The sequence below is a fragment of the Chelonia mydas genome, chromosome 3 (genome assembly GCF_015237465.2).
Source record: "Chelonia mydas isolate rCheMyd1 chromosome 3, rCheMyd1.pri.v2, whole genome shotgun sequence".
In the NCBI taxonomy this organism is placed as follows: Eukaryota; Metazoa; Chordata; order Testudines; family Cheloniidae; genus Chelonia; species Chelonia mydas.
Window position 1 is genome coordinate 128,186,898 of NC_057851.1, and position 19,032 is coordinate 128,205,929.

The window sequence follows — 19,032 nt, forward strand, 5'->3', positions numbered from 1 at the left end:
TCTGTATCTGCAAAAAGAACAGGAGTACTTGTGGCACCTTAGAGACTAACACATTTATTTGAGCATAAACTTTCGTGGGCTACAGCCCACTTCATCGGATACATTCAGTGGAAAATACAATAAGAAGATTTTATACACACAGAGAATATGAAACAGTGGGTGTTACCATACACACTATAACGAGAAAAAAAAAGGAATACTTGTGGCACCTTAGAGACGAACAAATTTATTTGAGCATAAGCTTTCGTGAACTACAGCGCATCCAAAGAAGTGAACTGTAGCTCACGAAAGCTTATGCTCAAATAAATTTGTTCGTCTCTAAGGTGCAACAAGTACTCCTTTTCTTTTTGCGAATACAGACGAACATGGCTGCTACTCTGGAAACTATAACGAGAGTGATCAGTTAAGGTGAGCTATTACCAGCAGGAGAGAAAAAAGACCTTTTGTAGTGATAATCAAGATGGGCCATTTCCAGCAGTTGACAAGAACTTGTGAGGAACAGTAAGGGGAAAAATAAACATGGGGAAATAGTTTTACTTTGTGTAATGACACATCCACTCCCAGTCTTTATTCAAGCCTAATTTAATGGTGTCCAGTTTGCAAATTAATTCCAATTCAGCAGTCTCTCGTCGGAGTCTGTTTTTGAAGTTTTTTTGTTGTAATATTGTGACTTTTAGGTCTGTAATTGAGTGACCAGAGAGACTGAAGTGTTCTCCGACTGGTTTTTGAATGTTATAATTCTTGACGTCTGATTTGTGTCCATTTCTTTTACGTAGAGACTGTCCGGTTTGGCCAATGCACATGGCAGAGGGGCATTGCTGGCACATGATGGTATATATGTTAAAGTCAAACAGTAATACAACAACAAACATAGATAATAGCTAGCACATCACCAACAAGTTTTCTCATTTCATCTCCCCGGAACAACGCATAAGACAGTTCTGTCATAAATAAGGAAACGGAATATTGCAAAGTGAATGGTTACATAGGAAGATTCTTATTCAGCTGCATGTCTAATTTTTTATTTTCAGTATTTATTTCTTGTCCCACTGAACGTGCCCATGAGTACTTTCTCGTGTTTAATAATTGTTTCACCAGTTTAACAGGGCAGTTTTTAAAAGGTGAACTGAAATGAGTTAAATCCGTGCTTTGGAGGGCAGAATTTGACCAAAAGTTGTTGTTCTCCTTGTTCTCTTCTTCAGTTATCTGATTTTCCAGAGTAGCCATCACTATTAATATAACATAAGGACTTGGGTGTGACTCTCCATTCACTGGCACCAGTGGAAATCAAAAGACCTCCACTGATACCAATGGAGTTAAATTGAGATGAGAGAAGAATCTAGTCTTTTGTTTATGATTGCAACACTTGTGCTACCAAACCCTGCCAGGACAACTCCTATTGACATTAATAGAAGCTCTATGTGCATATCAAATCCTCTCGAATGACATATTTTTCCTTTTTCTAATTTTGGTTTGGAATGTCATTTTCTACTCACACAAAGGAAATTACTTGAGAAGATATATGGGTACTTACATCAAAATTTTAAGCAAAAAATTGCCTACTCCAGACAGACAAAAATGAGAACACTGGACCAAAACGTGCAACCCATCCACCTCAGTGCATGTTAATGGGACTGCATAGTTGTAAAAGAGCAGAATTTGGACCAGGACTGCATTTGTTCAGCAGCATCACAGATAGCAAAAATAAATAAATAAATAAAATTATCCAAACAATTTAAGTTAGGTAACATATAGCATAATAGAAGAAAGCTAAAAATAAAATAATGCATCAAATGGCCCTCTCATTGCTAAACTCCCATCTCAAGGTCAAATTCTGTCCACAGACACACAAACTTCCACTGAAGTCAACAGGAGTTACAACATGCATATTAGACAACAGAAATTTTCCTAAATGTTTTGAATTTTATTTTTCTAAACACTTAAACAAGCTAATTTGATTAAATACTTATCTTTTATGCTGAATGCTTTTCTTTCCCCTAATCATAATATGTTTAGCATAACTTTTATTAAACTATGAAGATTTAAAATGGAGATGTTAAAACAACATTAATTATAGTAGCACACATGGTGCCACAAAGATAAAATGGCATTAAGAAATGCTGCATTCTAATTGGCATAAGTAGCTTAAAACTGTGAAAATACCTGGTATACACCAGTGGTTGAAATCAGTGATGAGCTGCCAAAATCTTAACAATGGGTTCCCTCCTCACCCCATGAGGGCGTCGTTGCCCACCCCTGCCCCCCGGGACCTCTGCCCCATACAAACCCCTGCGTTCCTTGACACCCTCCCCCAGGACCTCTGCCCCATCCACCCCCCTCCTCTGTCCCCTGACTGCCTCCAGAACCGGGCAGGAGGGTCTCGTGGGCCACCGTAGTGGGTGCCCACCCCACCCCTAAGAGCCAGAGGCACCTGCCAGGGGGCAAGGTGGGGAGTTCCGGCAGTGCTTACCTGGGGCAGCTCCCAGGAAGCATCCAGCAGGTCCCTCTGGCTCCTAGGGGTGGGGGAACATAGCTAGGGGGGAGCAGGGGGAGCAGCCACTCCCCCCACCGATCCCATCAAAAGTGGCACCTTAGGCACCGAATCCCTGGGTGCTCCGGGGCTGGAGCACCCATGGGGAAAAATTGGTGGGTGCAGAGCACCCACCGGCAGCTCCCCGCCCCGCGCCCAGCCCCAGCTCACCTAACCTCCACTCCACCTCCTCCCCTGAGTGCACCGCCCCGCTGTGCTTCTCCATGCCCCCCCCGCCGGCTTCCCACGAATCAGCTGCTTGGTGGGAAGCCTGGGAGGGCTGAGAAGCAGGTCGCAGCTTCCCGCTCAGGCCGAGGGTGGCAGAGGTGAGCTGGGGCGGGGAAGAGTTCCCATGCGCCCCCCCCCCGCCCCGGTTACCTGCTGCGGCGCGGGCGGCCCTCCTCGCACCCACCCCTACCCGAGCTCACCCTCTGCTCTGCCTCCCTGAGCCTGAGCGGGAAGCCGCGGCTTGCTTCTCAACCTGCCCCGACTTCCCACGCAAACAGCTGATTCGCGGGAAGCCTGGGGGGGCGGAGAAGCAGAGCGGGGTGGCGCGTTCAGGGGAGGAGGCAGAGCGGAGGTGAGGGTGAGGTGAGCTGGGGCCAGGGGTGGGGCGGGGAGCAAATTTTCCCCTTGGGTGCTCCAGGGCTGGAGCACCTGTGGAGTTGATGTCTAAGGCGCCACTTTTGGCGGGTTAAATTTAGAAGCCTTTTTAGAACCAGTCGTCCCTCACGGAACAACCGGTTCTAAAAGGGCTTCTAAATTTAACAACCGGTTCTAGCGAACCAGTGCGAACCGGCTCCAGCTCACCACTGGTTGAAATGACTTTTGTTCATATAACCAAATCATAAACAATACATAAAGGGGCTCTCTGTCAGGTTGTTGAAGCCCCAAAATATTATTTAAAAAACAGCGAACGCCCATTTTTAAACTAAAACCAGCAGTTAACAGTGACACAAATACTGCTGGGCCTGTACATAAGAGTCAATGTTTATGTTTATGTCCCACTCCAATCTTCTAGAATGAAAAGCAGTTGTGGGAATCTTGGACAGTTTAGTGTTTTTTTCCTTCATTATATTCTTCAGTTATTTGATTTTCCAAAGTAGCCATCACTATTAATACAATGTAAGTACTCAAAAGTACACTGCTCTACCCCAAACTCAGAACTACGAGGATTTCAGAGAAGTGTAATAAAACAATTAAAGGAATATGAATCAAATTTTCTAAAGGTTGTCTCTTTTCCTGCTTATTCTCTAACATTTCTTTATCCCCTTTTCTCTCCATTCATTCTCCATTTTAATCTATCAATCTCAATACAATTTTCTCTTTTCTCAGTTCTGTTTATTGTTTTCCTTCTATTCTATACTCTTCTTTCTTTATTGTCTTGCCTAGTAGCACCCAATTCTGTTGTTCAGTTCCTTTCTCTCCTCTTCCATATTATGTTATCTCTTTACCCTTTTTTCTCTTATCTTGTTATCTGTCCCCTTTTTCCTCTGTAGTCTCATCTATCAGCTTTGCTCTCAGTTGTATTCCATTAGCTCTTCAAGTTTCTTCCCGTATTATACACGGAGAAAACACGCTTGTGTAGTGTAAAGGTTGCATTGCCATAAATTTGTAATGTGACTAATGAGGACAAGTGGTGAAGCCACAAGTGAGTTAATTATAGGCATTGCAGTCTATAAAAAATGGTCACCACATCGTAGTAATGTAGTTAAGTATTGAGGAAACCCCCCAGCGATCAAAATTTTAAGTGTGTCTTGGCCAAGGACACAGAGAATCAATGTTTGAGCTGAGCTGCACTGAACTGAAACAAGACTAGAATGCTGGAATCCTTTTGCCCCTAGACCTATTCTTAGGGTGACCACATGTCCCGTTTCAGCCGGGACAGTCCACTTTTTAAGCCCTATCTCAGCCTTGATCAGTTGGCAAGAGCTAACGGGACAAATGCCCACTTTTGTTTAAAAAAAAAGAAAAAAAGAAGAGGGGGGTGCATGAAGGAATGTGCGGCGGGGCGAGTGGCAATGCCAGCCCCGCGCAGCGTGGGGTGGGGGGCTTGGGCGAGCAGTTTGGCTAACCGTGTGTGGAGGAGTGGCTTGTGCTGGCCCCAGGCAGTTGTGTGTGTGTGTTGGGGGGGGGGGGGGGTTCAGGCGAGCAGCTTGGGCCAGCCCCACACAGAGGAGGGAGCCTTGAGTTAGCCCCACCCTGTGTCCCATTTTCCCTTTGGGAAGTATGATCACCCTACCTATGCTTAGCTCATGCTGCTTCACATTACTGAATGGTCCAGACACCATGATGACTGCTCTGGAAAGGACTGCAAAAATGCAAGCAGCTGACAGGAGGAAGCCTTGGGTGTTCTAGCAGCATCAGTTGCAGACTTTCTAACGCCCACTTCTCCCCAGCCATGAACGGGTTCAAAAAGCAAGGAACTGTACCTGTTGATTTCATCAATCACAAAGGCCCTCTCCAAGAGACCATGTGGGAACAGTGAACTCCACAAGAATGTCAGGAAATACTAGCGGTAAACTTTCAACTTTAGAAATTGGTTTCCATTTTCAAGGCTCTGTCTGCAGCAACAAGTGCAGAAACTGTCTTAAAAAAACAAAACAAAACACAAAACAAAACAAAACAAAAACCCTCCTAAATTTTGCTTTGATATTTAAAATGGTCCCAAATCAGGGACTTCATGGACCCCAGAAGCCATCTCTGAAGAGAAAATTGGACCACAAGGTCAAGCTACAGGAAAAAAGGGAAGTTGCTCAGGCTCCCTCTCATCAAGATCCTACTTAGTGTGAGGTTTCATCATCCACCTGTGCACAAAGTTCTTGTCTAGCAAGTGGCGGTAGCAGTTGAATCCTCAAAAAGTGAGGGTCATAAAGGAAACCAATAGCATCAGAATCCTGATGAAGAGTCTGACCTGCTAGAAGCACTGGTATCTGGATCTCTAAGATCCTGTAGCATTCTATTCACAGGGGCTTTTAGAAAGCAAGGGTTACAGCACAATCTAAGAGAAAAATCTCAGTATCAATTTTTAAAAATATATTTTTCAACATTATCTTAGACCAAAAACTTTTCAGGAGCAAAATGATGAGTTAACCAGAGGGAAAAAGCTATTATTTATTCATTTAGCTTTAAACTACAAAAGAAGGCCTTTGTAGCATCTAACAGTGAATTTCAAGTTCTAGCTGTAATGGCAAAAAAAAAGTTATGTCGACATTCATTCTTAAATCACCTCGCTCCCAGGCTTAAAATCCCTCATCTGTTCTATATTGTTCCATCTTGGATGAGAGTTGGGTTTAAAACACAGAAGAATTATGGTAATAATTCAAAATGTGTATTTATGAATAAGTATTAATTTTATGGGCTGTCACTAGATAGAATAAAGAGGCCCAAGAAAGAACTGACCTTTGAATCATGCCACAGCTATGGAGAGGAAGAGAGATAGAAAAATTGCCTTGTATGAAAAAAGAAAACTAAAATAAAGTTCTCATATCAAGGACTGTAAATTGCATAATTGTTACGAGACATGGCAGATCAGAATTGGAGACTAATCTAACTTTAATTTCTTAAATCTTCAGCAGCAAACAACCCCTTTAACAATGGCTTAGTCTTCATTAACTGGATCACTTTTCTTTAAAGACAGACATATCTCAAAAGTTTTGATCACATTCTCATGCACCAAAATAAAAAGGTCTGAGGTTTTAATCCCCACACAGCTAAGGAAATGATTGTGGCATCCCAAATTCTGTGCTGGTACACACCTTTTCCTTTTAAAATATTCTTAAAGAAGAATGCTGAACTAGCCATTCGACTTCATTTCCAAACTTCTAGAAATGTTCCGTTTCAAACACTGTGAACCCTGCATAGCAGAACTCCATTGACATTTTTATCACCAATTTCCTTAATCTCTGGGATCATCATTTCTCTATTCATTACATTCATAGAGTCCAGAACACTAGCTCCCACCTACTCTTAATACCAAGTCTTGAAGTGATTCCTCAATTACGAAGGACAACTTCAACATACACAGGAAAATAGCATCCAATTCAAACCCAACTATATTTCTTATAATTGATTCCCTCCAAATGAACTTTTCACGATATGCTAATCAGTTGTGCTTATTTTGACTTTGGCTCTCTGGTCATGAGACTGAGTATGCAGAAAGTTGACCAAATCTTTTAGAAAACCCATTTCCACTCAAGAGGTCAATATCATAGCATGAAATCAAAAAATTAGTTATAATGTTTTATAGGTTATATAGAACATGCATAGATCTTTCCACCTTCTGCATGAATGTGCCCACTAACAGAAAAGAAATGTACCCACTAACACAAAACTTAGAAACACTTACTATAGCATTCTTTATGGGAATGTGCATTACAACTCAAATTTTTCAAATAATTCACAAAGCAATCAATGAGACAATCTCTATTTTGTGACTCAGACTGTCTTCTTCAAACTATGAAGTCTGAACAAGTACTGTAGTACAAAATGAATAAATGAAAATATCTGAAATATATACAACTAAAAACAAGTCAGTCAATAGCTTTTCCTATTTGAACAGAACAAATGAGAAAAAAATATGACTGTGCAATTATTGAGAATAAGCATTACTAGAATCGAGAAGTTGCTGCTCAAATTAATTAATTGCAGAATAAAGCAGTATGCCATTATTCTGAGCTGAGGATTTAAGGAGACTAGAAAAATGAAAATAAAGTTTCTAAAAGACTTCAAAATATCTGAGTTTCAGAAAATATGAATACAGAACAAGTACTTTCAGTCAGCTGAACTGATAAAAGAGTTGTTGAACAACAAAATCATCTTTATGCAGCAGTAAAAAATGCTTTAGCATGAACACAGTTATATCACTCCAAGTCTTCTTTGTATCGATAAGTCTTTATTTTCCAGTTGCTGCATTAGGATACTGGTAACAAAAATATATACACATCTTCCCGCAAGCAACCAAGTGTGTAAATACAATGGGAATCCTGTTCAGAATATCTTTCAATTTTATAATACGTTCCTCTTAACTGATAGGAAGTATATGAAAAGGGCCGAACAGAGACAAAGGGACTCAAAGTTAATCAGGATAGAAAGCATGATGGTATTTTAGAATGCTGATCATCACTGATACGTTTTCTATGCATTCAAAATAGTACAAGAATAGTTCTGAATGCCTTTAACTAAAGAGTAAAACAACAAAACCTTTCTACTTGAGATTGTTGAACTCTAAGACAGTATAGAGAAAGACCTGACCAAAGCATACATTAAAACAAAAACTTTAAATATGCATGTCTACTATTCTGTTTACCTTTAAACTCAGCATGTATAGGTTTGATATCAAAGAGATGAGTGTGTCATTTTCTCCAGGTTAACCTGGAATTATAGTCCAATTCTGCATGACTGCTCTACTTCCTGACTGCACACTATATTTGAAAACATATCAGTAGACATTTTAAGACTTGTACCACTGCAACGTTCTTCTGAGGGCTTATTATGCGAGTCAGAGGGAGGGGCAACATCACTTGGACTGCACATGCAGAGTTGATAGTAGCCACACAGTACATATTGTGTCCAACACAGTTCCTCATTTGAAAGTAAGTGATATTACAAAAAGGACAGAAAAGGCTATAACTATTGAGATACATATAAGATTTTTATTATTCAAAATGAGTATATAGAAGATATGGGAAAAACTTGGAAGAGCAGTCTTTTTGCTGAGTTTTCTTACCTTCAAAAGCTCGTGCAGCATCCACCAGGTTGGACCAGTCTAGTCCTGCGGCAGTGTCCGGAAGGGGCATCAAGCCGGGATCGTTGAATTTGGCTCTGTCAGACAAGGAGCCATCTGAGAACCAGAATTCATCTATCAACAAACACAAAAATTAGTCATCTTAGGACAATGGTCTATATTTAGTTCTAAGGCTATTAGAATTAAATTTCAAAAATATATATAGCCAAAGGGTGCTCATCCTCACTTTTCCCTTGTCCCCTGCTTTTTCTATAAATGCTCAGTGTCAGCATAACATTTTAAGCGGCATTGGATTGACGGAGAATGAGAAGGAAGGAAGATTTTTTTAAAAAGAATATTCTCTTCCTAACCACCACTTTACATGAGAGCATACTAATATTATAAATTGACAGAACAGAGTTATAAATAGTAGAATATTAAGGAACCCAAATAGTTGCTTTTTTAAGATCCTTTGTGAGGAGAAAGTTGTTAGACACACCTATAGATCCACATTTTCAAAAAGCCCGTGAAACCACACATGCAGAATTTGTGTGCATACAGAGTTATACACACAAAAATGGGGTGTGCTCAGATTATGGGTGCAGGTACAGAGACTGCTTTGAAATTATGCCCACATTGCACCCAATATTCAGAAACTTTCCCTTTTTAGTTTTATCAATTTGTTCTATCCTCTAAAAGAAAAATTATATTCAGATTTTAAAATGCTCTTTCAATTTTATCTTGATAAAATGTATATCGGAGGAAGTGATAGATTTCAACATATTGTAACACTATTTCCAGAATGAACTGCAACTCTTACTATACCACAGATACTGCACAAATTTGTATTAGTGCACAAGCTCTCATTTATCATTAATAATAAGTGATATTGAGCTTTTAGGGTTTTTTTTTATACAGCGTTTTACAAACATACTATGAATTTACATTTCAGAAGGAATAGAAGATTATTTTCATAGTCCACTTTGGGAATTACTTTACATTTTCTTTTTGAAGCTAGGCTTTCTTTACAAAGGAGGACCCGATAGTCTTCAGATATGTTATTGGTTATCATAAAGAGGACTGTGATCAATTGTTCTCAATATCCACTGAAGATAGGATAAGTAGTAATGGGGTTAATCAATAGCCAGGGAGATTTAGGTTAGATATTAGGAAAACTTTTTAACTATAAGGGATTTAACTGCTGGATCAGGCTTCCAAGGGAGGTTTGGAATCTCCGTCATTAGAGGTTTTTAAAAAGAGGTTGGGCAAACATCTGTCAGGGATGGTGTAGGTTTATCTGGTCCTGCCTCAATGCATGGGGGTGGACTTGATGATTTTGAGATCCCTTCCAGCCCTACATTTCTATGATTCTGTGCTCTATTTGTATATTGATGTATAATGCAGACATAATATAATAAAAATACTGCAGTTAGATATACTGACATTCATGAAAGTAGATATAACAATTAGATTTAATCACATTAGGGAGAAGAGAACATTAATTTATACTAATAAGATGAATGATAGAAATTTTTATTTCATTAAATATCAGTCAGCAAAAAAGTTATTTGACTTCAATCCTTTTTTTTTTTTTTTTTTTTTTTAAAATATGTGGTTGAATCAGAAGTTTAAAAAATATTTTAAAAATACAGACTTTTTCCTCCCTCAAGTTCTTCCCCAGATATAGGCTATTATATGTCTGAGGAATGCTTTTCTCACTACAGCACCATCTAAAAAAAAATTGAAGAGTTTTTTTCCACAAGGAAAGAAACAATGCGCACACATAACATGGAATATCTTCTTCTTGTATGAAAAAGGCATATTACCATTTGTCCAGATATTAATGGAAGAATATAATATACAGTCTATATAATTAAAGTTTACATACAAACACAACAAGCATAATGTATCACAATACCTTCTATTGCATGCAGTAGCCTCTATCAGAATGAATCATCTTTCTAATGGAAAAGATGGGGTGGAGGAGCAGGTATGCAATCCTCAATAAAAACATATGGGGGGGGGGGGGAGAGGGAGACTTGTATCTGAAATATGATGCAGGAGAGGTAAAAATCCCATATACCATGGGATTTTTCTGTCTTATCCTGAAATATATATACAAGATATTCCATTATTAAGTTTTCATGGAGTAACTGAGAAAGTTTACAGCTAGTCTGTTTAATAGAATTTGCTGTAACATCTTCTGTCTCTCTACCGAACCCCAGGAATGCAAAACTAGATTTTATATTAAATGGAATTTCAGCATATAAATATATTCCGTTCCCACTTCCTGCCTATATTTTCTGTCTAGTACCTTGAATACTGAATATCCCCAGAAAACATTAAAAGTGTCTGAGGATGAAATCATACTTGGGACCGATCATGGAACAATCTCTTGGGAATTCGGCTTGGAGTCTGTGAAAGTCCTTTGGAGAATAATACAAATACTTGTGTATTCTGGTGCTTGACAAAAAGGGAAACCTTCTTAACAGACAGGATATCTTATTTGAAAACTGGTGATCCAGCTCTTATCCTAGAGAAGTGAGTCGTCACTTCAAAAGAACCCCTGCTTTTGTGTGACAAGTCAATAGAAGATGAATGTGAAACCTGTCAGGAAAGTGTCTACTTGATAAGATTCTGCTGGTTTCCCAAATTGGGGTGTAGGATTGATTTATTCACCAGTAATCATCCCTCATTTTATACGTCGTTGTGAAGACCTAAATTCACATAGGATCTACACTACTTTGTCCAGGGTAGACAGAGGGCCTTAACAGCAGAAAGCCTTCTGGACGAAAGGAGGTTTGGTTACTGAGAGGTCCGGAACCTCACAGTGTTGATGGAAGAAATAAGGAGGAGTAACAACAGTCCAGGCATCTGCATGCCATGACAGACAATTATTTAAATTTAAATAGGGCAAGATAGATATATTCTGGTGTACTAACAGTGCAAAAACCTCCTGGGCCTCTTGAGCTTTAGGGAATGATTCTTCCATGCTGTTTGCATTTTGGTTGTGGTCTGAGTGAAGGAGAGAAAAGACTCTATGCCCTCTGGGACAACAATCCATGCATTAACCCACAATTTTAGAGAAAACATTTTTGTTTGTGAAGTCCGTGCTTTTTGGTACAGTTATTGATCTTGTGACTTCCAGTTCTTTTATATAGAAGACACCATGACCATACCATCAAACTTTATTCATTTTCACTTCCCTTTTATTATTGCAGAGAAGTGATATAGAGCAATTTTGATAGCATTTAGTTTCAGCAATTTTTTATTTAAAACTCGTAGATTCCAAAGCAGTTCTCCTGAAATCAACTGACATTAGTGCCAGAAAATCTCCCTATTCAGAGAGAGATTTCTTATTTATATAAGAGTAAGCAGATTTATCATATCTGGTCCACCCTGCTACCAAGGCAACTATCCTGTTTCTGTCAGTGGGAGTTGTGAGTTCTCCTCTCATGAAGAGATATTATGGGAGTGGGGAAGTTACTACATATTTCATGTGCCACATACTGGGTAATGACGTGAGAGGACTCCATCTTTTGAAAACTAAAACTGACTCATTATTAAGAGAACTATTTACAGAGATGCTGCAACGGCAGCTGGCATTCAAGCCATATGCACACAGACTGGTGTCCTTATGCCTCTTCCAAACTCTTCCCTCCTGCAGCCTCTGCTCTCCGCTCCAAGTTCCAAGCAGCTTGCAACACTGCACACAGCTGAATTAATTTGTTCCTCTACAACATTCACTTTTATAGGCAACACTGTGTAGATCAATATATCAAGTTCTCTTTGAAGTCATGACTGTGAGCGCTCCCCAAGCTAAAAGATCCATAGAGGATATCTCAAATCACCCTTGCAAGGGAACGCAAGCACCCCATGCGCTCCAGCAACAAGATCTTTGCAGAGCAATTATCTCCATATGTAAAAGATCCAAAATAATAAAGTAATAGAAATGTTACAGAGCATTCAATTTAGAAGAGGATGGTTGGCAAGTTATTACATATTTATTTTCAGAGGGCAGTTATAGATAAGTAGTTCCCTCTTCTTTGAAGGTAGCCTTCATTAAAGATCCCCTCTTCTGGAGATTAAAAAACTCCAGGATTATTGAAAACAAAACAAGACGACGCAGGTAGAATGTGAATATAGGGTTAATGTACCTTTATTCTGAATAGTGGGATACCAGTTTTCAAGTTAACCATTTCGCTAAAGTAGGGTTGTCAAATGATTAAAAAAATTATTCGCAATTAATCACACTGTTAAACAATAATAGAATAACAATAATTGAAATAGTTTGGGATATTTTCTACATTTTCAAATATATTGATTTCAATTACAAGACAGTATACAACGTGTACAATGCTCACTTTACATTATTTTTGATTACAAATACATATACTGTAAAAATGGCAAAGAAATAATATTTTTCAATTCACCTAATACAAGTACTGTAGTGCAATCTCTTTATCATGGAAGTTGAACGTACAAGGGTAGAATTATGTACAAAAAACCCTGCATTTAAAAGTAAAACAATGTAAAACTTTAGAGCCTACTCCTACTTTTTGTTCAGTCAATCGCTCAGACAAACAAGTTTGTTTACATTTATGGGAGATAATGCTGTCCACTTCTTATTTACAATGTCACCTGAAAGTGAGAACAGAAATTCGCATGGCACTGTTGTAGCTGACGTTGCAAGATATTTATGTGCCAGATGTACATAAGATTCATATGTCCCTTCATGTTTCAACCACCATTCCAGAGAACATGCATCCATGCTGATAATGGGTTCTGCTCGATAACCATCCAAAGCAGTACGGACTGACGCATGTTCATTTTCATTATCTGAGTCAGATGCCCCTAGCAGAAGGTTGATTTTCTTTTTTTGGTGGTTCGGGTTCTGTAGTTTCCACACTGGAGTGTTGATCTTTTAAGATTTCTGAAAACATGCTCCACATCTCATCCCTCTCAGATTTTGGAAGGCACTTCAGATTCTAAAACCTTGGGTCGAGTGCTGTAGCTATCTTTAGAAATCTCACATTGGTACCTTCTTTGCGTTTTGTCAAATCTGTAGTGAAAGTGTTCTTAAAATGAACAACATCTCCTGGGTCATCATCTGAGATTGCTATAACATGAAATACATGGCAGAATGCAGGCAAAACAGAGTAGGACACATACAATTCTCCTCTAAGGAGTTCAGTCACAAATTTAATTAATACAATATTTTTTTAACTAGCATAATCAGCATGGAAGCTTGGCCAAAGCATGAAGGGGCATATGAATGTTTAGCATAACTGGTATGTAAATACCTTGCAACGCCGGCTACAAAAGTGCCATGCGAATGCCTGTTCTCACTTTCAGGTGACGTAAATAAGAAGCGGGCAGCATTATCTCCCATAAATGTAAACAAACTTGTCTGTCTTAGCGATTGGCTGAACAAGAAGTAGGAGTGAGTGGACTTGTAGGCGCTAAAGTTTTACATTGTTTTGTTTTTGAGCGCAGTTATGTAACAAAAAAAAAAATATGTTTGTAAGTTGCACTTACATGATAATGAGATGGCACTACAGTACGTGTATTAAGTGAATTGAAAATTATTTCTTTTGTTTACCATTTTTACAGTGTAAATATTTGTAATAAAAATAATATAAAGTGAGCACTGTACACTTTGTATACTGTGTTGTAATTGAAATCAACATATTTAAAAATGTAGAAAAACATCCAAAATATTTAATACATTTCAATTGGTATTCTATTGTTTAACAGTGCGAATAATCAAGATTAATTTTTTTGAGTTAATCATGTGAGTTAACTGTGATTAATTGACGGCCCTACTCTAAAGCTATGTAGATATCTTTTTTTATCTGCAGAGAAGTAAAGGAGGAAAATAAGATATCCTAGAAAAAGTTTCCACAATAGACTAAATCTTGACTCCTGACTGGAAGCTGAATCCGAGCAACAGAGTATAATCTGAGTATATTCAGTTAACATAAAATGCTGCCTTGTAAATCTCCAAGATAAAAACAGATGAGAAGTTTGCTGCCATAACAGATTCACTCCACACTAAAAGGACCTTGACATGACCTACAAGCTGCAGGCCTGCCATGGTATAACAATGAAACAGATATTGAGAAATGTGGTCTCCTTGGAGACCACACAATCTATTGAGTTAGTGTCAACTGAAACAAAGGTGCATGTATTTTTTAAGGGCTTTAGTTCTCTCCAAATAAAAGCCAAAGGATCTTTTGGGATCAAGTTTATGGAGAAGAGTTTCACCAGGATTAATAAGTGGGTGTGGAAGAATGCAAGCAAGAGGACTGAATGATTGAAGCAGAACTCAATTACCATCTTAGGTCATTATTTGGTATTTGTCCATAACACTATCTTACTTTTGAAGGATTTAGTTTAAAGTGAACCAGTCATTAGAACGTGAAACTCAATCACTGTGAATGGAAGTCACTGCAACCCGAAAAGTGATTTACCATGTAAAAAACCTTGATTTCAGAGGTTAGCAAGTGGTTTGATAGTAGCTTTCATCAGCTCAGTTAAAACCGTATTAACAACCCATGACACAAGGGTTTTTCTAATTTTAAATGTATCATGTGCCACATTATCCTAATGGTTCTGAAGGATCAGTTGATTACCTACTTAAGGATAAGGATCATTGAAAATAAGGATCATTGACCATCCTCTCCTAAGCTTAGTCAGAACCTTTGCTATCAGAGATAATGGATACATATGTAAACTTACCTCAGCAGTGAATAAAAAACAAAGTGTCTGTTGGCAGTGCATTTGCTTTCTGGTGCCTCATGAAGAACATTGGTATTTTGTACAGAGGTGTTCTGGAAATACCTATCTCCAGTGTTTCCCCACTTAATAAATCTCCACCCCTTTATCCAGGGAACATTCTTGTGCTTCATTACTGATCTATGTATGGGTTTTCCTTTCCTGAGTGCCAACTGACAATGTCTTAAGACAGCATCCAATTTCACACTTGCAATGCTTCTTGACACAGGAGACATGAACTTATTCCACCCTGCGTATCTGCTAATAACATGTTCACCGGGCAATTCAATCAGGATCTGGTTTTAGAACACTACATTTACAAAGATCTTTGTCCATGAAAGCTATGTAGGTCCTCAAGATGGACTGTAAACATTAGGAACCTTCATTCCAAAACCTTCAAGCATTTTAAATCAGGGTGAGGTACAGAGATTTCTCTAAGGATATGTCTTCACTAGCAACGTTAAGTGCTGCCGCAGCAATGCTTTAACGTGGCTGTGTAGATGCAGCACCAGTGGTTAAAAAAACCACTTCCAAGCAGGGAGTAGCTCCCAGAGCTGGTGCACTGTCTACACTGGCACTTTACAGCACTGAGACTTGCAGTGCTCAAGGGTGTGTTTTTTCACACCCCTGAGCGAGAAAGTTGCAGCGCTGTAAAGTGCCAGTGTAGACAAGCCCCAAGATATGCACCTGAGAGGACATGCACTAGTCTTCCTAGCCCTGCAAAGTGCTCAGTGAGTGCCATTCAACAGGGGCAGCCAAAACAGCTGCAGCTCTAAATTGGGCTCCCTTCGCTCTCTCTGCTGTAGTCTCAGTGAGAGTGAGAGGAGCCCATATTAAAGCTGCAATTCCTTACCATGCCTAAAATGTGGGAGGCAGAACCAGTAAAGGCCTGCAGGGAGAATAAGTGAGGATTTCAGTGCTTTCCTTCCCCTCCCACTGTCTCCAACTGCCACATAGAGGGCTTCAAAAATCCATTTGCAAGAAGTGAATAGGAATTTGGAATGGGTAAATGAGATTACTGGATCCAGGGAGCAGAGCAGAGCAAACAGAACTGCTGGTTCCTTCCCTCCAGGAAAGTAACAAGTCTAGGAGAAAAGGAAGATGGAACGGGAACAGAGTGGCTCAGGAAGTTTTGATGGAGCATATGGGGAGTAGCTGGGAACAAGCCTGTGAATGCATGCGGTTGAGCAAATTGCTGCAAGTATGAATGAGTGTATAAGCAAATGGGCTCCCTCACCTGCTCCAGAACAGAGTCCATACAAAAGTTGTGTCAAGTAGAAAGTTACCTTCATCACTAGCTTTTGGTTGTATTCACAAAAGGGATTAAAATAAGCCACCACAAAATCCATTCCAAGTTTTCTGTCCAGTCTCGGCTTCTCCCATCTGTCCAAAAGTCTGACAACTAACATAATTTGCTTAATGAAGGCATCAGGCTGATCAATAGTTTATGGTGTTCCAGAGGTCGAGGAGCTGGTTTAACAGCACAAATACAATTGAAACTGAGGTAGCTGGAGGCCTTGGACAGTTGCAGTCTCCGGGTAGAGGGCAGAGCTGGCTGAAAGCTGGGAATTCAGTAGGCTCTTGGTGCAGACTTGCCTTGGCACTTGCAGAAAGGGAATGCCTGGTTTGAAAAAGTATCTTTTTGAAAACAACCAGAGGGGCAAAGATGACGTCTGAGCTTCAACATGTTCTGTTGACACGCATGCAAAGGAACAGCTTTGGGCCTCACATGTTGGGCCTGTGCAACTCTTGGAGGTATCAATTCAGAGTCTCGATACCCAGCTGTTACTTTTGATTCTGGGTCACTTGAAGCCAAAAACTTCAGGCCCTCTGGGCCGATTTCACATTAGACTTACATGAAACAAGAGAGGTGGCCGGGGAGCTTTCTGATGCTTTATCTATGACTTGATGGTTCACAGTGACATTGCCAGCAAATCTCAAAGTTAAGTCTGTCAGTCTGTTCTGAAGCACATAATTCAGTAGTTAAGCCTGTCCATGAAAGACATGGTCTGGACAGTTTTTTATTATATTATTATTAGTTATTATTATTTCTTTGATCTTCCTCCTGTCCATCCCTGCAAGACTTCAGTGGGACTTGTGCTCCTAAGTCATTTAAGTGCTTAAGTCACAAACTCCTATCCATAGGTGCCTAAATATGGAGTTAAGAACCCAGTTTGGCTCCTATTTTTGAAAATTTTGGCCTAATTCCAATATTAAGGTACCTAAATAAAAGTGGCTAGTTTTTCAGAGAGCTGCTCCCATAAGAACATACTGGGTCAGACCAATGGTTCATTTAGCTCAGTATCCTGTCTTCCGACAGTGGCCAATGCCAGGTGTTCCAGAGGGAATGAACAGAACAGGTAATCATCAAGTGATCCATCCCCTGTCACCCATTCCCAGCTTCTGACAAACAGAGGCTAGGGACACTTCAGAGCATGGTTTTGCATCCATGCCCATCCTGGCTAATAGTCACTGATGGACCTATCCTCCATGAACTTATCTAGTTCTTTTTTGAACCCTGTTATAATCTTGGCCTTCACAACATCCTCTGGCAAAGAGTTCCACAGGTTGACTGTGCATTGTGTGAAGAAATACTTCCTTTTGTTTTAAACCTGCGGCCTATTAATTTCATTTGATGACCCCTAGTTCTTGTGTTGTGAGAAGGATTAAACAACACTTCCTTATTTACTTTCTCCACACCACTCATAATTTTATAGACCTCTATCATATCCCCCCCTTATTCGTCTCTTTTCCAAGCTGAAAAGTCCCAGTTTTATTAATCTTTCCTCACATGGAAGCTGTTCCATACCCCTAATCATTTTTGTTTTCCTTTTCAATGTACCTTTTTCAATTCCAATATATCTTTTTTGAGATGGAGTGACCAGATCTGCAGGCAGTATTGAAGATGTGGGCACACCATGGATTTATATAGAGGCAATATGATATTTTCTGTATTATCTATTCCTTTCTTAATGATTCCCAACATTCTGTTATCTTTTTTGACTGCCGCTGCACATTGCGTGGTGCCTAAATTTCAGCACCCAGGTCTGAACATTTTGGGTTTAGTAGAGGTATTAGTATTTACTATCCAAATATTTACCTTACAATTATTCTAGAGTAATCTTTGCCATCTATACTGATGGAATATATTCATACAATAAGATCTTATCTAACATACAAATGAAGAAACCTATTTAAATCAATTTAACTTATCCCAAGACCACTGTTTCTTGCTACTAAAAAGTGATAAATGAATTGCTAAGTGCAGGGGTTCAATATTGTGAAGAATATTGTGGAAAAAATCTCAGTAGATTCTATCTTGAAAAGCGGGACAAGGATCACAAGTGTGCATTAAGTTTTAAGATGTCGTCACTAAGGTGAATGGGCTATCTTCATATCAAACTTAATAGACAATGAAATTGATAACACTAATATACATTTGTTAACAGTTTGAATGCACTAGAAAAACAAATAGCAACAAAATAGGGAAATCAACTTAAATACAATCTCGTGAGACAAAGCTAGTTAGCTTTATTTAGCTAGATCATTCATTGGACTAAAATAGAAAAATGAAAAGAGCTGTCTTGAGGCAAGCATTCTTTGCCTATCACTTGCTTTGTGAAAATCTACTTTTTGGAAAACGTCTCTCCAAAGCTGAAAAAAAGTTTGAATTCTGATCACTAAATCAAATATAAACAGGCACTACTGACGAGACTTGTTATTTGCTAAGGTCTCTAGAACAGGGGTTCTCAAACTGGGGGTTGTGACCCTTCAGGGGGTCACAAGGTTATTCCATGGGGGGAGGGGGGTCGCAAGTTGTCAACCTCCACCCCAAACCCTGCTTTGCCTCCGGCATTTATAATAGTGTTAAATACAAAAAAAGTGTTTTTAATTTATAAGGGGGGGGTCGCATTCACAGGTTTGCTGTGTGAAAGGGGTCACCAATACAAAAGTTTGAGAAACACTGCTCTAGAACATAAAATGCTGAAATAATTATGTA

General features: G+C 39.3%; 1 protein-coding gene across 3 annotated transcripts in view; it reads right to left on the reverse strand.

Annotated features, from left to right (window-relative positions):
- SIPA1L2 (signal induced proliferation associated 1 like 2) overlaps positions 1-19,032 on the reverse strand; it is a 235,821-nt gene that overhangs the window by 13,046 nt on the left and 203,743 nt on the right. For all 3 annotated transcript variants that reach the window (XM_043543298.1, XM_043543299.1, XM_043543300.1), the window contains one exon: positions 8,259-8,390. In XM_043543298.1, coding sequence (XP_043399233.1) covers positions 8,259-8,390 — 132 coding nt within the window. The remainder of the gene's footprint in view (positions 1-8,258; positions 8,391-19,032) is intronic.